Below are 23,359 nucleotides of genomic sequence, written 5' to 3' on the forward strand. Positions count from 1 at the left end.
TATTTGTGTGTGTGTGTGTACAGTACAGACCAAAAGTTTGGACACACCTTCTCATTTAAAGATTTTTCTGTATTTTCATGACTATGAAAATTGTACATTCACACTGAAGGCATCAAAACTATGAATTAACACATGTGGAATTATATACTTAACAAAAAAGTGTGAAACAACTGAAAATATGTCTTATATTCTAGGTTCTTCAAAGTAGCCACCTTTTGCTTTGATGACTGCTTTGCACACTCTTGGCATTCTCTTGATGAGCTTCAAGAGGTAGTCACCGGAAATGGTTTTCACTTCACAGGTGTGCCCTGTCAGGTTTAATAAGTGGCATTTCTTGCCTTATAAATGGGGTTGGGACCATCAGTTGTGTTGTGCAGAAGTCAGGTGGACACACAGCTGATAGTCCTACTGAATACACTGTTAGCTGTTTTTTTATTGCCATAATACAAATTCTAAGTAAAGAAAAACGAGTGGCCATCATTACTTTAAGAAATGAAGGTCAGTCAGTTGGAAAAATTGGGAAAACTTTGAAAGTGTCCCCAAGTGCAGTTGTAAAAACCATTAAGCGCTACAAAGAAACTGGCTCACATGAGGACCGCCCCAAGAAAGGAAGACCAAGAGTCACCTCTGCTTCTGAGGATAAGTTTATCCGAATCACCAGCCTCAGAAATCGCAGGTTAACAGCAGCTCAGATTAGAGACCAGGTCAATGCCACACAGAGTTCTAGCAGCAGACACATCTCTACAACAACTGTTAAGAGGAGACTTTGTGCAGCAGGCCTTCATGGTAAAATAGCTGCTAGAAAACCACTGCTAAGGACAGGCAGCAAGCAGAGGAGACTTGTTTGGGCTTAAGAACACAAGGAATGGACATTAGACCAGTGGAAATCTGTGCTTTGGTCTGATGAGTCCAAATTTGAGATCTTTGGTTCCAACCACCGTGTCTTTGTGCAACGCAGAAAAGGTGAACGGATGGACTCTACATGCCTGGTTCCCACCGTGAAGCATGGAGGAGGAGGTGTGATGGTGTGGGGGTGCTTTGCTGGTGACACTGTTGGGGATTTATTCAAAATTGAAGGCATACTGAACCAGCATGGCTACCACAGCATCTTGCAGCGCCATGCTATTCCATCTGGTTTGCGTTTAGTTGGACCGTCATTTATTTTTCAACAGGACAATGACCCCAAACACACCTCCAGGCTGTGTAAGGGCTATTTGACCATGAGGGAGAGTGATGGGGTGCTACGCCAGATGACCTGGCCTCCACAGTCACTAGACCTGAACCCAATCGAGATGGTTTGGGGTGAGCTGGACCGCAGAGTGAAGGTAAAAGGGCCAACAAGTGCTAAGCATCTCTGGGAACTCCTTCAAGATTGTTGGAAGACCATTTCCGGTGACTACCTCTTGAAGCTCATCAAGAGAATGCCAAGAGTGTGCAAAGCAGTCATCAAAGCAAAAGGTGGCTACTTTGAAGAACCTAGAATATAAGACATATTTTCAGTTGTTTCACACTTTTTTGTTAAGTATATAATTCCACATGTGTTAATTCATAGTTTTGATGCCTTCAGTGTGAATGTACAATTTTCATAGTCATGAAAATACAGAAAAATCTTTAAATGAGAAGGTGTGTCCAAACTTTTGGTCTGTACTGTATATAAGATATATATAGATACGGATATATATATGTATGTATGTATATGTGTGTGTGTCAAAAAGAAAAAAAAAAAAATTGACCAGCACATCCCAAATGTGAACAGGTACTACTCTGCCTACATGCCTCTCTTGGGCTACAAGCCTATAACTCTGGACAGAACATGTCACTTCTGGGCTAAAACACCTAAAACACAGAGAGGCATGTAGGCAGAGTAGTACCCATCAGATGGGAGGTCACCTTGCAGCTGTTGATGGGCACACATGAATTGGCCAATTTATGCGCTAAGAACCTCCATTTTTTGTAAGTAAAGCTTATTGAGTAATAACACAGTTTAAATTAAATGGTTTTATTGTCTTTATGTATCTTGGCCATAATGGAGTGCTGCTGCGCTTTCTTTTTGTCTATCTATCTATCTATCTATCTATCTATCTATCTATATATATATATAATATGCGTGTGTGTGTATAGATATCGATATTTTGCCTCTGATTTTTTATGATCTTGAGCTACCGCATCGTCCTAATACAAGTAGTATATTTATATTACACCTTCACATTATGGCTCTTTATTACTTTGTACAATAAATTAATAAATGATTTCCGTTTCTATATAGATGGTATGAGCATTAAAGTTTTTCTCCGTGGTCGACCAATTACAATGTATATACCTTCCTGCATAAAAAACCATGATGACCAGAAGCCAGAACTTCCGGGTGAGAAGCTGCAGTTAGAATGGGTGTATCCTTATACTGCTTATACCTTACTTCTTCTATTAAGATGTCTCTTCTCATAAAAGGGTTGTTCCATAAAGGCATACACAGTATCACCTATTCACAGTACAGGTAATAAATGTAAGATTGCTGAAGGTCTCATCACTGGGAAGCCCAATGATCACAAGATTGGAGGTTCTTAAAATTCTAGTGCGAATGGAAGAAGTACTGCATTCACTTTCTATTGGTGTGGTGGTCACACATGCTCACTACCGTTTTATTCACACAGCACAGAGGACTTTGTTCCCTCCTTCTTTGGATTAGTGGGGTTTCAGCAGTTGAATCCTCAGCAGTCATAAATGTATCATCTATTCTGTGTGTAGGTGATAAATGTTGTTTATGTGACAACCCAAGCACTGATCGACATGCTGATTTCTATGGGACCAACAAACAATCTGATGTTATATGACTCTCCCAGGACAGATGATGTCAGCGGAGAGAAGGATCGGGCAAGTTTGAGTTCACTCTGCCCAATCCCGATTGAAAACTCATGAACGCTCGGCGGAGCTGAGCATTCTTGTGTATGACATTCAGGAAAAATGACTTTTGGTCGACTGCTAACCAGGGTATATTGGCTCCTTTAGGGTATATGGACACAACTTTTTCTGGTAGATTCTGTCTGGAACCTGCCTGAAAAGTGCGGAAAAAAACACCAAAAAGTATGAACACACGCACAGCAATGTCAAAACGACTTGCTGTGCATATGTTCCGTCTCTTATAACTTCTTTTAACCGTTTAGGCTTGAAGTGGCTAAAAAAGCGATTGAGGTGCCAATATGTTACATATGAAATTAAAATAAATCTAATAAGGAAACATTTTTTTGTTAAAAGCTTCCGCTAAAGTCACCAGAAAAGAGGCTTCAGGGAAAGCGTGGTCTAAAAGTTATCATGTGCACGGTACGGTATTTAATTTGGGGCAGCAACTTGTGTTGCAGCGTTGCTTTCATTATTGATATTAATATATCCTATGACTTTTTTTTTCTTCAAGAAATTGGAACAATATACTATAAAAACTCTTGTGACTCTGGCACCTATAGTACATGTAACTTGGGTAGTCCACTCGCCTTATCTTTATTGAAATTTTGACTAAGGAGATCTCCTTAACCCGTTCTGCACACACAGTTATGGTTGTCGCGGCCGTGATTCACGATGCAATCTGCGTATGTTGCAGTCGGGAGAAGTTATTTATTTCACCGCGTGCGTCATAGTCATCTGTGATGTAAACCGTGGAACACAGCGCCACTTTTTACGACACACGGACTGCGTTCGCTGGTAAGTCTGGGGGAACGAGACCTTTGGGCAGGCATCAAGTTGGTGAATTTCTTCTTTTAACTATAGAGGTTTGATCACTAAAGTAATTTAGGATTTCACTTTGTCAATAATTTTTGTGAATTGGGTAAATTCTATGTAAAACAAAATCATTTTTCTTACTTGGGTTATTCTTATTTTTCTTCTGCGTTGAAGTCAATAAGATGGTGGTTTAAAAACAAATGCAGGACATACTGCATACACCGATGGAATACGAGTGATAATGCTGATGAAAATAGTCCAATTTTTTTTCTACATGAAAATAGGATTATTTTTCATATGTGTGTCTAACCCGGGTTCAGGTGACCCTATGAAAGCTGTCCAATTTTCATCCAAAATATTTGGACATTTTTTCATGCATCAGCCACCTGCATTGTGATCTATATCATTAATGTGTCAATTTTTTTCTGTTTATCTTTGCGGCAAGAGATTTTATGTATTAATATTATAAAAAGAAATCACAAGACCAAATAGTCTCATATGTTCATAATTGCACTGTGTTCATAAAAAATGGATCATTCAAAAACAGAAGAGACTAACGAAGGCTGTGATTTATTTTCACAAGGATACTTGGTCCGTATGACAAACCCTCATCTTACCAGCCCTATTGAAAAACATTGATCCATGTGTGTGAATGTGTATTCAGAAAATTACCTATTGTTTAATTTAGATTTTATGTTTTTAAAAAGTAAATACTTATTTTTTTTATTTAATTATTCTCCAGGCATTGCAAAGTTCAGAATTTTTGCAAGAAAAAAAAAAAATAGTTGCTCTCTAAAAATTTTTTTTTTCCTATCACTATCTATATTAAACAAAATTGTCACACTTTCAACTAGAACTAATATTAAACTTTTACTTTCTCTTGGTCACATGGGCAAAAGTCATTGTGAAGGGAGCGGGAGGTGAGCTGTAATATTGTGAATGGTGGATCCTATGCTAGCTACTATAAATAGAGATGCAGTTGCAAAAGTTAAAATTTGCAAAATTTCTGTGCTTTAAAAAATATATTATATTTTTAGTGATCTGTAAATTTCAAATTAAATATATCTTTAAAAAAATGTATTTAACATTAAAAACATTTTCTGTTGACACATTTCTTTTAAGAATGATAACAATGTATTTAGTATTTGGAAGCTAAAAATAAGCACATTTTTAAAAATGATTTTTCTTTTTTCGAGAGTCCCTTTTGGCAGATTTAAAAAACAAAAACAAAAATTACTCCCTCTTGTGTTCTATAAAACTGAGAATCGCCAAAGTGGAGAAAATGTATTTATTTTTTTTTCCAAATCCGAACTCCTTTTTATATTTGATAACACTCTTTGAATGGGTTGTCTGGTTAAGAAAAGAAGCCTATATATTTCACTGAGTACCAAGTGAACATTCATTTTTCCTGAGCCTGAGCTGCTGCCAGGAGATTGAAGACTTCCTACTCCCCTCCAGATAGCAGATCACTTGAATATTCCAAAATCAACTTATGTTCAGGAGATTCCAAAGCGGATAACCCAAGTGACTTTATTTTTGTAACAAAAAGGAATGTACATAACTTTCACATATCCTTTGCTCTTTCCAACATTGCTGATCACATAGTCTAGCCGTCCACCCGGATGGAGTGAAAGTGGCCTCTGGACAAACAGCTGGAGTGGACAAGGATGGTAAGGTGAGAAACACATGTACCTTTCCAGTCATCCTATTTGGTTAGAGTGAATAGACAAATTATTCATTGTAAAGGATTGCCCACATTATTTAACGGCCTTCGGCTCAATCTCGAGCCATAGTGACTTGATGGATGAACTCTCTGTGGGAAGATCGATCTTGTGCAAGCCTAGATAGGTCCACCAGGGTCTTCGCCATCGTTATCTTGATAGTATCAAACCATCGGGTTGCTGATCTTCTTCTTCACCTTGTTCCTTCTATTCTTCTGACCATGATGTCCATGAGGGTCTTCTCCTCCATTATCTTGATAGCATCGAGCCATCGGGTTGCTGATCTTCTTCTTCACCTTGTTCCTTCTATTCTTCTGACCATGATGTCCATGAGCGTCTTCTCCGCCATTATCTTGATAGCATCGAGCCATCGGGTTGCTTGGCTTCCTCTTTGCCTTGTTCCTTCTATTCTCAGATTGCCCACAACAAACAGTAAAACACTTTCCTCTCTTCCCTTATCGTCATTGAAAAGCTAAAAGTACCGGAGCCTGGGGTCACATAACATTTACTTTTTGTCCTCTTCTGGCGACTGTCACATTCTTTAGTATTTTCCTTGTGTGGGCATCGTTTTATGTTTGCACGGGTTTCCTCCAGGTTCTCCAGTTTCCTCTCACACTCCAAAGACATACTGATAGGGAATTATTAAGTCTGTAAAGTGCTATGGAACATCATGGCACTTTATAAGCAGAAGTTTAATGATATGACAAAGGTTAGAATTTCCCCTCACATTAACCCCCAATTAGTGAAATAAGTCCCTCTTGTAAAAGGCTCAAATCAGCCAAGAGGGAATTGATGTAGTTATCAATATAAAAAAAACAATATTCACTTTAACTTTGGAAAGTTTCTTATGAATTTCACTCCTTGGGAGGACTTGGTGTGACGATGTATTGTAGAAGTACTTGCCATAGTTTCTTTGCAGTGGATTCTAAAAGCAGTTGTGGATATTTATACAGAGCACTAAAGGGGTGGTGCACTATTTTTATATTGATTCTTTAGTGGCAGCTGCCAGGTGCAGAAGATCAGCAACTTTCAAGGAGAATAGGAGCTTATCTACGGTACCTGGCAGCAGCCACTAAACCCTGTACGGACTGTGCTGTTCTGCTCGATAACAGCTGATTGTTGGGGATGCCAGTTGTCGGACCCCCACCGATCTTAAATTGTTGACAATCCATATATAAATAGTGGACAACCCTTTTAAATAATTTGCGCTGAGCAAAGCAGTTACTGTCAGGTCAAGCTCTCTTGGTGTCCATGGCAAGGGGTCTCAGAACGCACCTTGCCCTCTCTGCCCCCTAAAAGCCACCATGATAACTGTTGGATTCCTCTTCATCCCCATCTCCTCTGCACATGTGCAGCCCTCAGTGCTGTGCTGGTTGGTAGCGTCTTCACTGGTGTAGTAGGCAGCTGCCTTCTTTGCCTCTTTATATGAAGATTTAATCTGTGAAACGTTGCGTACAGTATTGTAGATATATTTACATGCAATCCATTGACGAAAAATGGTTTAGAACAATAATTTTATTTTTTTTGCAGCCCATGGTGTTTATTTGGGATTCGTCAACCCTTCAGATATTACATCAGCTTGGCTTGGGCTTCTTTGAAAGAGGTGTGGGTTGTCTCGCCTTCTCCACTCAGGCAAGTGTTCATATTCAGCAGTCCCTTCCATTCAGTACATGAAATGCCTTCTGATCTCCTATAGATTCTATAAAACCTTCAACTTTCATCTTCTGCTCTTAAAATAAGACCATTTGTAAGTCAAGGCCAGAAGTTGGTTCAAAATATAGAAGAAGTGATAAACTTTTTTGAAATTGTTTGTTTCACTCCTGTTTTTGATGTGCAAATACAAAGGAAGTTTAAGGGCAGATGATTGTGCCAGTTTATGTAAAAAAATAATGTACCACTAGATAAAAAAAGGTAATGCGTCATCTGAATATTATCAATTTGTTTAAATCAGGTTTTTATGCTAAATGTTTTTTTTTTTCACATTAAACATATATTTGTCACTAAGTCCATTTTTTAAGACTCCAACTTCCTGTTTGAGCACATGGACATTAGCAGCAATAAACTATATTTTGTTTAGCAGTCCTCTAAGATTCTAATCTGGAAAAGTCATAGTGATGGGAAGGTGAGCTGTGACATAACCATTTTGGATCCTATGTTTTCTTCTGTACATAGACATGTTATTTATCATTGTAATCCTGTCTGTGATGATAATGAGGCTGCTGAAAAGTTGTATGTACAGAACAGGAAGTGTAAGCGTAGTATAGGGCTTAGTGGCAAGTTGTAAAGTCTGTCTGAGGCTTCCTTGTACAGACTTAGTTCTAGACACTTAATGTGGAAGATCCCAGAGGAATGGCAGCCATTACAATTTAATCTCTATATAGAAATCTGGACTCACTGGGAAGCCCCAGGGGTTGGGTCCATAGAGTAGCTTCTGACTGGAAAAGCGAGCCTGAGGCAAGAGTAGTCCAACTAGCCAGGTCAGGAATTGGAGGGACAGCGCCAAGGGCAGAATCGGGGGATAAAACCGTAGTCAAGTAAATAGCCAGGGTCAAATGACAGGAGATCAATAAAAAAGTGGTCACTGCAGAGAGTTGAAGTAGGGTAAGTAGGGTGTGATGCTGTCCTATTGGCCACTTCAGGGAGTTGAAGTAGGGTGTGGTGCTGTCCTATTGGCTATTGCAGGGAGTTGAAGTAGGGTAAGTAGGGTGTGATGCTGTCCTATTGGCTATTGCAGGGAGTTGAAGTAGGGTAAGTAGGGTGTGATGCTGTCCTATTGGCTATTGCAGGGAGTTGAAGTAGGGTAAGTAGGGTGTGATGCTGTCCTATTGGCCACTTCAGGGAGTTGAAGTAGGGTGTGATGCTGTCCTATTGGCCACTTCAGGGAGTTGAAGTAGGGTGTGATGCTGTCCTATTGGCCACTGCAGGGAGTTGAAGTAGGGTGTGATGCTGTCCTATTGGCCACTGCAAGGAGTTGAAGTAGGGTGTGATGCTGTCCTATTGGCCACCGCAGGGAGTTGAAGTAGGGTGTGGTGCTGTCCTATTGGCTATTGCAGGGAGTTGAAGTAGGGTAAGTAGGGTGTGGTGCTGTCCTATTGGCTATTGCAGGGAGTTGAAGTAGGGTAAGTAGGGTGTGATGCTGTCCTATTGGCCACTTCAGGGAGTTGAAGTAGGGTGTGATGCTGTCCTATTGGCCACTTCAGGGAGTTGAAGTAGGGTGTGATGCTGTCCTATTGGCCACTTCAGGGAGTTGAAGTAGGGTGTGATGCTGTCCTATTGGCCACTGCAAGGAGTTGAAGTAGGGTGTGATGCTGTCCTATTGGCCACCGCAGGGAGTTGAAGTAGGGTAAGTAGGGTGTGGTGCTGTCCTATTGGCCACCGCAGGGAGTTGAAGTAGGGTGTGATGCTGTCCTATTGGCCACTGCAAGGAGTTGAAGTAGGGTGTGATGCTGTCCTATTGGCCACCGCAGGGAGTTGAAGTAGGGTAAGTAGGGTGTGGTGCTGTCCTATTGGCCACCGCAGGGAGTTGAAGTAGGGTGTGATGCTGTCCTACTGGCCACTGCAGAGAGTTGAAGTAGGGTAAGTAGGGTGTGGTGCTGTCCTATTGGCCACCGCAGGGAGTTGAAGTAGGGTGTGATGCTGTCCTACTGGCCACTGCAGAGAGTTGAAGTAGGGTAAGTAGGGTGTGGTGCTGTCCTATTGGCCACCGCAGGGAGTTGGTTACATCTGCTGAGCTGCTGGACAGCACACGCCCATTCAGCCTGGTTAAATGGAACCACAGGTCCCAGCTATACTAGTCTCTTTGGCAGGACAACGTCTGCGCTGCCCACAGATACTCGCTGTGATGTTTCCATCACCACTGCCACACACAGATGTCTTTGGGGCAGGTCTGGCAGAAGATGTGACAATAGTGTGAAAACTGCAAGATCTCTGACTTGACTTTTTTTTTTGGAAAATGTAAAAAAAAAATTTGTAAAAAATCTAAGATAAAACCTGATTTAATCATCGGGTCATTTTCTGATGACATAGTCCCTTTGTAGGCATGTATATACTTTTTTTTCTGTTCAATAATTGTTGCTTTGGAGTTTGATTCACCAAGCATTGTACAACGTAACCATTCTCATAATATTTGCAATCTTTTCACAGGACTTTGGCCAATACCTTGGTGTTATAGATGACTGCAATGACCATGTGTTATCTATCTGGGATACAGTGAAAGGAAACAAGATTGCAGAGACAAAGGTGTGCTAATATCATGTTGGGACAGAAAACGTTCAAACACTTCTACACCTATCTGCTGCTCGTTTTTATTTTGTCACTATACCCCCCTCCTTATCCTTCTGTGAAAATTATACCTTTTTGTTTTTTTAGTAAAGCTCTAATAATGCAGTCATCCGGCATAGAAACCATATGCAAATAAGAGTGGAGGTGCCCTGGGGGCGTGTTAGTGCACTTCAAGTGCTCTGACACGCCCCAGTGCACTTCCAGCCTGATTTGCATATGGTTTCTATACTAGATTTCTTTTGACTGACACCCCGGATGTCTACAAAAATAATGTTGTTTTTTATAAGGGCATAAGCACTTAGAAGACAGACATATCACTACTTCCATATGCAAAAACATGCTGCTAGATACCCTTTAATATTATTAAATGGGCAAACTCACATTTTCGGTCTCGGTTACAGATACAAAAATCTGTAAAAGCAAGGCTGAGATTCAGCCACTTAAATAACACTCGGAGACCGTGCAGAAGAATTAAGAATCATGGACTGGAGGACCCCGCCACCTCTTTATTTATTTTATAGTTTGATCATTTTCCCTTTCCTCGTCAGCTTCTTTATGAGATCTGTGATATTCACGCTGCTTTCACTGTTTATTTCCTAGTGCACGAATGAGCCGGTGCTTTGTGTTGCTTTCAACCCCGTGGACAACTCTTACATTGTCACGGTAGGCAAGTCACATATCCACTTCTGGAGCTGGAGTGGAGCTTCACTCACAAAGAAACAGGGGATTTTTGGGGTAAGTGCCTTAGATTGGTTTCTTTTAACCTAGGATATCTAAAAAAAAAACAAAAAACTGAATTGTTCATATTCCACTCAATTATTCACCCATAGACACTGGCACACTGTATATAGTCATTGTGCGAAAACAATTAGGCCTCCTTCACACGTCTGTATAAAACGTGTACATGAAAAACACAGTACCGATGTCCTCAATGATTTCCATCAGTGTGTCCATTTTCACCATCGGTGAAAACAGACACACGGGCCGTACACTGATGACACGGATGGTAAAATCGGACACACGGGCCGAACACTGAAGACACAATGATGATAGAAACGGACACACGGGCCGCACACTGATGGTAAAAACAGACACACGGGCTGTACACTGATGGCACACTGATGGTAAAAACAGACATACGGGCCGAACACCGATGACACAATGATAAAAACGGACACACGGGCCATACACTGATGGCACATGGGGCGTACACTGATGACACACTGGTGGAAAAAACAGACACATGGGCCGCATACTGATGGCACAGATGGTAAAAACGGACACACGGGCTGTACACTGATGGCACACTGATGGTGAAAACTGACACATGGGCCGTACACTGATGGTAAAAACAGACACACGCGCCGTACACTGAAGACACAACGATGATAGAAACGGACACACGGGCCGCACACTGATGGTGAAAACGGACACACGGGCCATACATTATCAGTGTGTCATCAGTGTACGGTCCGTGTGTCCTTTTTCACCATCAGTGTGCGGCCCGTGTGTCCGTTTCTATCATCGTTGTGTCTTCAGTGTACGGCCCGTGTGTCTGTTTTTACCATCTGTGCCATCAGTATGTGGCCCGTGTGTCTGTTTTTACCATCAGTGTACGGCCCATGTGTCCGTTTTCACCATCAGTGTACAGCCCGTGTGTCCGTTTTTACCATCTGTGCCATCAGTATGCGGCCCATGTGTCTGTTTTTTCCACCAGTGTGTCATCAGTGTACGCCCCATGTGCCATCAGTGTATGGCCCGTGTGTCCGTTTTTATCATTGTGTCATCGGTGTTCGGCCCGTGTGTCCGTTTTTACCATCAGTGTGCGATCAGTGTACAGCCTGTATGTTCGTTTTTACCATCAGTGTGCGGCCCGTTTGTCCTTTTTTACCATCAGTGTGCGGCCCGTGTGTCCGTTTTTACCATCAGTGTACAGCCCATGTGTCTGTTTTTACCATCCGTGCCATCAGTGTGCAGCCCGTGTCCTTTTTTACCATCAGTGTGCGGCCCGTGTGTCCGTTTTTACCATCAGTGTACAGCCCATGTGTCTGTTTTTACCATCCGTGCCATCAGTATGCGGCCCATGTGTCCGTTTTTTCCATCAGTGTGTCATCAGTGTATGCCCCATGTGCCATCAGTGTATGGCCCATGTGTCCGTTTTTTCCATCAGTGTGTCATCAGTGTATGCCCCATGTGCCATCAGTGTATGGCCCGTGTGTCCGTTTTTTCCATCAGTGTGTCATCAGTGTATGCCCCATGTGCCATCAGTGTATGGCCCATGTGTCCGTTTTTTCCATCAGTGTGTCATCAGTGTATGCCCCATGTGCCATCAGTGTATGGCCCGTGTGTCCGTTTTTAACACAGACGGTACACTGATGCTATCTGTGTCCTGTACATGTTTGTCACGGACCAATAGACTTTTATTGGCATGTCTCCAAACCCGGATACCCCACGTACTGGAAACACGGACCTGTGAAGGAGGCCTTAGAGAAGGATTCACATCTTAAGGCCCTTCTAGATGAGCCGATAATTGGTGGACGTTCATCGGAAAGCTTGTTCCAATTATCGGCTCATGTAACCAATCACCAGTTTTGCTCGTTTGTTAAGTGATTAAATTTTAATAAAATCTCCGTTATTGTCAGCTCATCAAAATATATAAAAAGGGCATGTGCTGCCGATAACATGCACTGTATATGGGGTCTGAAGATTGGACATTGCACTGTATATGAGGACCGAAGTATTCTGTTTCCATCACCAATCAGGCCAGTAAACGAGTGCTGACCAACTTCTTTATAGTCGATTGGTGCTTGTAACTGGCCTGCAATTGGTATCTGTACATGGGCCATTAAACACCTATCTAGGACCCTCATCTGGTTTGTAGATGGTGAGTCCCTATAGACTTCCACCCTTGCGTAGCCTTCTCACAATTGTAATGTGCTCACATACATTTTTGATTGACATGCGCTGTTACTTCTGCCACATCATTTCCCACACAGTCTGTTTTTTTTTGTTTCTGCCCTTTTTATAGAAGTATAAAAAGCCTCGCTACGTGCAGTGCGTGCTGTTTGACCGAACCGGGGATGTCCTTACCGGAGACTCGGAGGGACAGATACTGACCTGGGCCAGAAGTGCCGCAGACACACGGACATTAGGCAAAGGTGCAAAGGGTGAGATAGAACATAAGTAAATCATTTTAGGATTGCGTCATTTTTAGCATTGTTAATTATTTTTACCTCTATGGGATGAAGATGGGTTGGACCTGACTGAAATATGTCCAATCGTCAGAACATTTTTTTATTTTATTTCATCCTTCAAATTTTTACCAACTGTGCTTAAAGGGGTATTCCCATCTCCAAGGTCCTTTCGTAGGTGTAATAATAATAATATTAGCAAATACCTTCAATTAGAAATTTAGTATAGTTCTCCTGATTCGCGATGTCACTTACCCCATGTGCAGGGCATTGCAGTAGCTTAGGTATCCATGGTTTTGACCACTAACAGCTAACTGTCACTATATGATTGGTGATAACCATGGATACGCAAGCTACAGCAATGCCCTGCACATGGGGTAAGTGACATAGCGAATCAGAAGAACTATACTACATTTCTAATTGGAGGTATTTGCTAATATTATTATTATTACACCTACTATATATTGGGATAGGATCTTAGAGATGGGAATACCCCTTTACGTCTATGGCCAACTGTGTCTTGTAGACAACCAATTGCTCATCACAGCGTTCAAACTTTTCTTCTTCCTCCTCCTACGTCTTTTTCCGCAGATACATATCAGATATCACGTCACACGCGTGCACACGATGGTAGCGTATCGTCGCTGATCGCTCTCCGAGGAGGTTACGTGCTCAGTTCAGGAGGTAAGGACCGGCGCTTGGTGTTATGGAGTGAGACACTGAGCCAACTGAAGGAATACGAGGTAAGCAATTACGCAAAGAGGATGAGAAATGAATTTGGTGTCGCTTTGCTTCATTGCCTTTCTACTCCTTCTGTCGTTCAGATCCCTGAACAGTTTGGGGCTGTACGGTCCATTGCGGAGGGCATAGAGGGAGAACTGCTGGTCGGGACAACGAAGAACGCCCTACTGAAGGGGTCTTTGGAACAGGGATTTGCACCTATTATACAGGTTTGACTGTGTTTGCACCTACTGTCGAGCATATTCGTTTATGAGGTGGCCACAAGCTTGATGAGCGACCTAGCATCTGTCCACTAGAGGGCCCCATTGTAAAAAAACAAAAAACAAAACATATACCATATAGAGTATACTTTTTTTTTTGCAATGGTCCTTCTGCACCAGAAAGTGCAGTCTGCTATGAATAAATGCATATGGAGGCCATAAAAGGACAGTTTTTGTTGCCCTCTGTTTGGTAAATGGGAGCCTATGGTACTGTTAACCCGTACACTGGGAAAACAGAGCGCAGGAGTGTAATGTGCATTTAGACTGAGCAGAATTTGCCCCCATAACAAGCATGAGTGACTGTATAATGCTCATTATTTTATTTTTTTTTTGTATAGCAAAGTGCAGGCTGTTGAATAAATGGTAAGCTGGTGCACACTAGACCCCTCTTTTTGCTGCTGTTTCATGAATGGGGGGCCTGTGGTATGATTGAGTCTAGTGGGAAAACGTACTGTATGAACGCAATATGCACTTATCCTTAACAGAATTGTCTTCCCCCATAGAAAGTGTGCATGATCTGCTCTGTCTGTTCAGAAGAAATACAGCAGCACGATGGCTCAGTAGTTAGCCCTGTATGGTGGCTCAGTGGTTAGCCCTGTATGGTGGCTCAGTGGTTAGCCCTGTATGGTGGCTCAGTGGTTAGCCCTGTATGGTGGCTCAGTGGTTAGCACTGAATGGTGGCTCAGTGGTTAGCAATGCAGCCTTGCAGCGCTGGGGACTTGGGTTCCAATCTCACCAGGGACAACATCTGCAAGGAGTTTGTATGTTCTCCCCATGTTTGCCAGGGTTTCCTCCGGGTTCACCGATTTCCTCCCACACTCCAAAGACATACTGATAGGGAATCTAGATTGTGAGCCCCAATGGGGACAGTGCCCATAATGTCTGTAAAGCGCTGTGGAATTAATGGCGCTGTATAAGTGAGTAAAATGAATAAATAATTGAGGTTCATTTCACACTTATGTCCAAAGGCCTCATTCTCCCATCAGTTATTTTCCAAGAAAAAAAATACAGGAACATATCCCAAAGAAATAATACTCCGTCTCTCTGTAATACTCCGTCTCTCTGTAATACTCCGTCCCTCTGTAATACGCCGTCTCTCTGTAATACTCCGTCCCTCTGTAATACGCCGTCCCTCTGTAATACGCCGTCCCTCTGTAATACGCCGTCCCTCTGTAATACTCCGTCCCTCTGTAATACGCCGTCCCTCTGTAATACGCCGTCTCTCTGTAATACTCCGTCTCTCTGTAATACTCCGTCTCTCTGTAATACTCCGTCTCTCTGTAATACTCCGTCCCTCTGTAATACGCCGTCTCTCTGTAATACTCCGTCTCTCTGTAATACTCCGTCTCTCTGTAATACTCCGTCTCTCTGTAATACTCCGTCTCTCTGTAATACTCCGTCTCTCTGTAATACTCCGTCCCTCTGTAATACGCCGTCCCTCTGTAATACGCCGTCCCTCTGTAATACGCCGTCTCTCTGTAATACGCCGTCTCTCTGTAATACTCCGTCTCTCTGTAATACTCCGTCTCTCTGTAATACTCCGTCCCTCTGTAATACTCCGTCCCTCTGTAATACTCCGTCCCTCTGTAATACTCCGTCCCTCTGTAATACTCCGTCCCTCTGTAATACTCCGTCCCTCTGTAATACGCCGTCCCTCTGTAATACGCCGTCCCTCTGTAATACGCCGTCCCTCTGTAATACTCCGTCCCTCTGTAATACGCCGTCCCTCTGTAATACGCCGTCTCTCTGTAATACTCCGTCTCTCTGTAATACTCCGTCTCTCTGTAATACTCCGTCTCTCTGTAATACTCCGTCTCTCTGTAATACTCCGTCCCTCTGTAATACGCCGTCTCTCTGTAATACTCCGTCTCTCTGTAATACTCCGTCTCTCTGTAATACTCCGTCTCTCTGTAATACTCCGTCTCTCTGTAATACTCCGTCTCTCTGTAATACTCCGTCCCTCTGTAATACTCCGTCCCTCTGTAATACGCCGTCCCTCTGTAATACGCCGTCCCTCTGTAATACGCCGTCTCTCTGTAATACTCCGTCTCTCTGTAATACTCCGTCTCTCTGTAATACTCCGTCTCTCTGTAATACTCCGTCCCTCTGTAATACTCCGTCCCTCTGTAATACTCCGTCCCTCTGTAATACGCCGTCCCTCTGTAATACGCCGTCCCTCTGTAATACGCCGTCCCTCTGTAATACTCCGTCCCTCTGTAATACGCCGTCCCTCTGTAATACGCCGTCTCTCTGTAATACTCCGTCTCTCTGTAATACTCCGTCTCTCTGTAATACTCCGTCTCTCTGTAATACTCCGTCCCTCTGTAATACTCCGTCTCTCTGTAATACGCCGTCCCTCTGTAATACGCCGTCCCTCTGTAATACGCCGTCCCTCTGTAATACGCCGTCTCTCTGTAATACGCCGTCTCTCTGTAATACTCCGTCTCTCTGTAATACTCCGTCTCTCTGTAATACGCCGTCCCTCTGTAATACGCCGTCCCTCTGTAATACGCCGTCTCTCTGTAATACTCCGTCTCTCTGTAATACTCCGTCCCTCTGTAATACTCCGTCCCTCTGTAATACTCCGTCCCTCTGTAATACGCCGTCCCTCTGTAATACGCCGTCCCTCTGTAATACGCCGTCCCTCTGTAATACTCCGTCCCTCTGTAATACGCCGTCCCTCTGTAATACGCCGTCTCTCTGTAATACTCCGTCTCTCTGTAATACTCCGTCTCTCTGTAATACTCCGTCTCTCTGTAATACTCCGTCCCTCTGTAATACGCCGTCCCTCTGTAATACGCCGTCTCTCTGTAATACTCCGTCTCTCTGTAATACTCCGTCTCTCTGTAATACTCCGTCTCTCTGTAATACTCCGTCTCTCTGTAATACTCCGTCCCTCTGTAATACGCCGTCCCTCTGTAATACGCCGTCCCTCTGTAATACTCCGTCTCTCTGTAATACTCCGTCTCTCTGTAATACGCCGTCCCTCTGTAATACGCCGTCCCTCTGTAATACGCCGTCCCTCTGTAATACTCCGTCTCTCTGTAATACTCCGTCTCTCTGTAATACTCCGTCCCTCTGTAATACTCCGTCCCTCTGTAATACTCCGTCCCTCTGTAATACTCCGTCTCTCTGTAATACTCCGTCTCTCTGTAATACTCCGTCCCTCTGTAATACTCCGTCCCTCTGTAATACTCCGTCTCTCTGTAATACTCCGTCTCTCTGTAATACTCCGTCTCTCTGTAATACGCCGTCCCTCTGTAATACAAAGTTTGAGAAGGATTTCTTATCTCTCTAAGGGAAGATTCACACGAACATATAAAACATCGGTCATAGTTTCATCCAGAAAAGTGGGACAATTTTATTTCTCACTTGTCCGTGTGCAATCTGTTTTTTACAGCAGCAGCTAATAACCTTTTAGGCTATGTTCACACATTGCGTTTTTTCTGGAGGGGGTTTTCTGCAGCAAAACCTAATCTCTTGCCAGGAAGTTTGTTCAGGATTTTTTGATGCATTTTTTTTCACTGTCCTTTTGCCTATTTATGCATGTACATAAAGTTCAGTGAAAAAAAAAAATCTCATTCTGGTTTTGGCAGAAAAAACGCTGAAAAAACACTGAAAAACCTGACACCTGCGTTTTTTCAGCCTTTTTTTTTTTTCACCACCCATTACTTCCAAACGCTGAAAGAAGTGACATGCTCTGTTTGGCAAAAAAAACATGCAAAGCTCAAAATCCTGAGCAAAAAAAAAAAAACAAGATGTGTGCGTGAGATTACTGGAATCTCATAGACTTTGCTGGTACTGCAAAATGCAGCTAAAAAAACGCATAAAAAAAATGCAGCAAAAGACGCGTGAACATAGCCCTACAGTTTCCTATGTCACAGAATTGTAATGTATCTGTAAAAATCGTATGCTATTCTCTGGCTTTGTATGGCATCCGATTTTTTTTTTCCGCACCCATAGACTTGAATGAGTGAGTGTCGTCCAATTTTTGGAGGAAAATCAAGCTTTCTGCAATTTTTTTCACTTGCAGATTCAGTCAGTGAAAAAAATCGTTCATCTGCACTGCCCCATTGAGTCTTGTGGACACTGCTTAATTGATCTTTACTTTGTTGTGCCTGGAACATGAGATACAGATACTGTGTATGTATGTGTATATATATATATATATATATATATATATATATATATATATATATATATATATATATATATATATATATATATATATATATATATATATATATATATATATATATATATATATATATATATATATATATATATATATATATATATATATATATATATATATATATGTATGTATATGTGTATATATATATATAATATAATATATTCTACACTCGTGCATTATGTTGCATGTCGCCTTGTTTTCTGCAGGGGCACACAGATGAATTGTGGGGTTTGGCTACACATCCGTTTCAGAATATCTTTGTGACCTGTGGCCATGACAAGCAGTTGTGTATTTGGAATGGCAATGACCATACTTTGAATTGGGCATTTTTATTGGAGGTGAGACACAGAAATGTTACATTATGGTGTAATTTTAAGGGGTTTTCTCCTATAAAGCCAACACTTGTCTGTCCTCCCTATTAGATCATATAAACATTGTAAAGTGGAGTCGTCCATTCAGGGTTTTGTTTTCTATGAACCAAAGCAGTTAAGGGATCAGCATCTTTAGGTTACGTTCCCACATTGAGTTTTTGGTGAGTTTTTTTTTTACCCTGAGTATTTTTGAAAAAAAAGCAAGTAACCTTTAATAGGTGCAGAAAATCTGCAACATCAAAAACTCAACAAAAGCTCATCGTTGTTCTGTTTACCTGCACTGCATCTGTAGATGGTTTGTAGGTAAACAGCTCTACCAAACACCGCAGAAAAGGCAGTGAGTACCTCCACCATCCCAAACAGTGCAAAAAAGGCAGTGAGTACCTCCACCATCCCAAACAGTGCAAAAAAGGCAGTGAGTACCTCCACCATCCCAAACAGTGCAAAAAAGGCAGTGAGTACCTCCGCTCTCCCAAACAGTACAGAAAAGGCTGCTAGGACCTCTCCTCTCCCAAACAGCGCAGAAAAGGCTGTGAGTACCTCTGCTCTCCCAAACAGTACAGGAAAGGCTGCGAGTACCTCCGCTCTCCCAAACAGCGCAGAAAAGGCAGTGAGTACCTCCGCTCTCCCAAACAGTGCAGAAAAGGCTGAGAGTTGATCCCCTACTGATCTGCTATTCATGTCATATCCTGGGGTATGCCACCATTATTGTGAACGTGAAAAAACACTTCAACTTTTTCTCTGCTATAGGGTTGCTGAATGAGGTGTAGGATTCTGGTAATTTTGTAGTCTTTTTGGGAAGAGTTTTTTTTTTGTGTAAATTTATATTTACGGCCCTACTATGAAACAGTGCTTCTTACTCGTAGGATCCTGGTTTATGTGCAGATTTCCATCCCAATGGAAGAGAAGTTTGTGTGGGTCTAAGCACAGGAAAGTAAGAATAGACATCTGTTTTGTAGTTCCTTCTTTCCTCTTCTATAATGACATCTTTTCATTCTTGCTTATCTCCTTACACTTTTCCCGAATATTGCTAGTAAGTGCAATGTCCTGCACCGGCCTGGTGTTACATTGGCATTGCAGCTCTTTATACCCACATTGATTTCTGGCTCCTGTGCCTCCTTTTTTCACCTTTGTAGCCATCACATATCTGTTCTTTACAGGTGGTTGGTCCTAGACCTGCAGTCCAGCAAAATCCTCTCCGTGCACTCTGATGGGAATGAGCAACTCTCTGTGGTCAGATACTCTCCAGGTGAGTAAAGACACTAGTGTCTATTTTTCAAGTGCATTTTTTTTTCTTGATGTATATTTGAGTTTTGTATCCATTTTAGATTCTGCGACATATCTGGAAAATAAGTGCTAGTTGTAGGCTTTCTAATTTCTTACATTATTACTGGCTGCAGTGAGGATCTCGTACACATCAGATGAAAGTTAGCCCATTTCGGTGGGAGCAGCTAGCTATCTGATGTTTTACGGGGGCCTCCTGACTCTCCCCTCCAACAGATCATGTTGGGGAAGAGCAGAATTTGTTGGAATTTTAACTTTTTAGTTTTTTAGGAGAGAGAAGCTGCTTAACAGAGCTGTCCAGAAGCGACTTTCTCCTCTTTCCCTGCTATACACATGAGTGTTCAGTAAAGTCGAGGGCTCATGTGTTGATTGGAAGAGTTTGGTGAGAAAGCTGGAGCCTCCGGACATCAATGATCCCATGTGAATGGCCGGCCAAAGGGGCTAAAAGATTACATTTGGACCATGGCCATAGTCAATGGCCGGCCACTGGCCATAGTCCGTGGCCGGCCACTGGCCATAGTCTGTGGCCGGTCACTGGCCATAGTCGTCTCCTGTTGCAATGATCTTCCTGAAATGTCCACCAAAATGTTTAAATCCGCTAATTACAATCAAATAATGGTCACAAATAATTATTTGTGACTTTAAAAATTGTGGCGTGGAAGGAACCTTTTACCACAAAATTGGTTCCATCACCGTCTGCCCTTTATCGGCCTTTATACTTGTTTTATCACCTTACATGCTGCACGGTTTTCATTATTCTGTCTTCCTCCCCGATAGATGGGAGTTTCCTGGCTGTTGGTTCCCATGATAATGTCATCTACATGTACAGCACGGGCCAGAAAGAACATAAGGATTATTCCCGCGACAGCTCTGTAGAAGAAAAATATAGCTCCCAAGACGAAGGCGAAAACCCCGAAGGAGAGGGAGAGACCTTCGTGTGTGAGAAAGCACAGCATTACACGCGATATGGAAAGTGCGTGGTGAGTTCTCACGCTTTATTATTTGCTTTTCGGATACTCTTAGGATCAATTCATATGTATTAGCTGTCAGTGCAAATTCAATATATCCATTGGCACTTATTTTAGAATTAAGTTACAGCTCTGGTAAATTGGTCCCTCAAGTTACATTGGCCTCTGGTTAAAGTCTGGGACTACGAGTTGGTCATCAGTATTAGTTGGGTAGGGGTCCTACAAAGGGCATCCACACTGATCAGCTGTTAGAAGGTCTTGTGGCCCTCAGAAGTACCCTATAGACAAAGCTCGAACACATTAGCTCCGTACACTGTATAGTGAATGTCCGTGGTTACTGCAGCTGTCACGGGGATACCGCGACAGAGAGGGGCCAGAAGATCACTTTGTCTGGTTACACGAACTCCTGCACTGATTAGAACTGCTTCACCATCCTATTAAACCGTGCAGGTTTTTCCTTGCTCTGTCATTGCAAGGGTTAATCAGTTCAGTTGATTTCCTTGAGCTCTCCATCCTGAATTGCCTCAGCTGTTCTGTGTTGGCCACTCCCCTCTGGTATATATGCTCGCCACTGGCACTTGGGAATTGGCAGTGATAGTTCATTCTGCCTGGTTTGGAGTTGGAGGAGATATTTAGTGTTTGGAGTAGGCGGTTGGAGAGTTGTTCTGGAGATTTCTGCGTGGAGTTGGTTTGCATGTTTATCCTTATCTCTCCCATTTGGTTTCTCCTTCCTATTTCTCCCCTGTTTCCCATTCTGTTGTTTTGTCAGTGTATTTGTATGATTGTAGTTTTCTTCTATCCCTGTCTGTCTACCCCTGTCAGTCTGGTTAGTGCAATCCTATACACTTTGGCCTCACACCTCCATGGGTGGGGGAGGGAACAGATAAAGCTTAAGATAGGAGCATAGCTAGGTAAGACCCCATCATCTCCACCATCCGGGGTAATCCAGGGACAAGGATAGCCTACAGCGCCCTCTAGTTCAAGGGATCAGGTAGGTGCCCACAGTCCCTAATCACTACGTGACAGCAGCTCAGCTACTATTCAAGTGAATGGGTGATAAACTGCAGTACTCGGCAGCAGCCACTACACGTGTGTAGCTGCGTTTTTCCACTCCGTACATTGCTTATATCTGGCCACTGGAGCAGACTGGATTTGTCTGATCAGTTGGGGCCTCTAGTGTCAGATCCCCGCTGATCTTATATTTCTGACCCATCCCAAAGAAAAGGTCTTCAGTATGTTAGTTCTGGACAAACTCCTTTTTCTTTGTCAGATTTAATCTTAATTTTCCTCTTATATTGGGACTTCCATTTACTGTTTTTCTGTAGCGTTATGGTATCAAGTTACAATGGTTGTCAAGAAATAAACTAATATTGTAACTTAGAGAAGGGGCACTACTATATCTAATACTGGCCACCACAGTAGACAAATCTCCAATATTGATGATTTTCCTTTTATATTAAAGTAACATAGTAAAGTCAATGAAAATGAATAAGTGGAACTTATTTTCCATTTTCTCACCGCAGGGGCACTCCAGCTTTATAACCCATTTGGACTGGTCAAAAGATGGAAATTATATCATGTCAAACTCTGGAGACTATGAGATCCTATACTGTGAGTACTCAGAAATTAACACATTTTTGAATCTTACAATTAATTTAGATTTTATTTTTTCAGGTAATACTTAGTAATGAGAATCATTAATTTATTTATTTAACTTTCCTTTTATTCCTTATATCCAATCACTCGCTCATGTTACCTGCTTCTTAAAAACCTTTCCAGAATCCGACCTTTTCTCACCTTTTGAAACTGTAAAAACTCTTATTATCGCTCTTATTCGTTCTGGCCTGGACTACTGCAACTATCTTCTGATCGGTCTCCCTCTTACCAAACTTTCTCCCCTCCAATCCATCCTGAATGCGGCAGCCTGGGTCGTATTTCTGTCCAGCCGCTTCACCGATGCCTCCACCTTCTGCCAGTCATTACACTGGTTACCCATCCGATACAGAATACAAAACAAACTTATCTCTCTCATCCACAAAACTCTCTACATTTCCTTATAGATTGTAGCTTGCCCTCACTCCTCCTGTAACTGTTGAACTATGTGTTCCTTTCTATTGTTTTTATTGTCTGTCCCCGCTAAATTGTAAAGTGCTGCGGAATATGTTTGCGCTATATAAATAAAATTATTATTATTATTGGAAAGAGAAAAGATATGCAACTATTTAAAACTGAGTGGGAATAATAGTCAAGCAAAATGTGCCAAAATGTGAATGCAAACTGCACCGAAATATGATGTGTGTGACCGCTGAGAAATCTTTGTTCCTTATCAGTTAATCGCCATTTTTAAGATATGTTGCTGTGAGTGCTAAGTGATGGCAAGCAGAAACTCAGGAAAAAAGTTTATTATTCTAGTGAAATTTGGAAAATGAGAGGTTGGATTGTGATACTGCCATATACAAAAAAAAAAATTAAAAATCAATACTCTCCTGTTCTGTTTCCTGCTGCTTGGCACTAATATTCTGGTAGTCCCTGCTAGTTTTTGTTTGCTTACTTGCAGTAATGACATGCCATACGTGCACATGTGACCGCTGCTCCAATCACTGTCCTCAGCGGTGATGCTGGAATGTACTGCATGA

General features: G+C 42.2%; 1 protein-coding gene across 1 annotated transcript in view; it reads left to right on the plus strand.

Moving 5' to 3' along the window:
- The window catches only part of EML3 (EMAP like 3), a 70,066-nt gene that overhangs the window by 42,584 nt on the left and 4,123 nt on the right, over positions 1-23,359 (plus strand). Inside the window, exons 7-20 of the mRNA XM_073658474.1 lie at positions 2,267-2,390; positions 3,544-3,693; positions 5,317-5,386; positions 6,963-7,064; positions 9,576-9,671; positions 10,314-10,448; positions 12,742-12,880; positions 13,496-13,647; positions 13,729-13,854; positions 18,307-18,438; positions 19,338-19,405; positions 19,632-19,720; positions 20,533-20,735; positions 22,247-22,334. Of these exons, the coding sequence (XP_073514575.1) occupies positions 2,267-2,390; positions 3,544-3,693; positions 5,317-5,386; positions 6,963-7,064; positions 9,576-9,671; positions 10,314-10,448; positions 12,742-12,880; positions 13,496-13,647; positions 13,729-13,854; positions 18,307-18,438; positions 19,338-19,405; positions 19,632-19,720; positions 20,533-20,735; positions 22,247-22,334 (1,674 nt within the window). The remainder of the gene's footprint in view (positions 1-2,266; positions 2,391-3,543; positions 3,694-5,316; positions 5,387-6,962; positions 7,065-9,575; positions 9,672-10,313; positions 10,449-12,741; positions 12,881-13,495; positions 13,648-13,728; positions 13,855-18,306; positions 18,439-19,337; positions 19,406-19,631; positions 19,721-20,532; positions 20,736-22,246; positions 22,335-23,359) is intronic.

Source organism: Phyllobates terribilis, unplaced genomic scaffold (assembly GCF_046119375.1).
Source record: "Phyllobates terribilis strain yellow unplaced genomic scaffold, ASM4611937v1 Scaffold_13__5_contigs__length_258822181, whole genome shotgun sequence".
Taxonomy (NCBI): Eukaryota; Metazoa; Chordata; class Amphibia; order Anura; family Dendrobatidae; genus Phyllobates; species Phyllobates terribilis.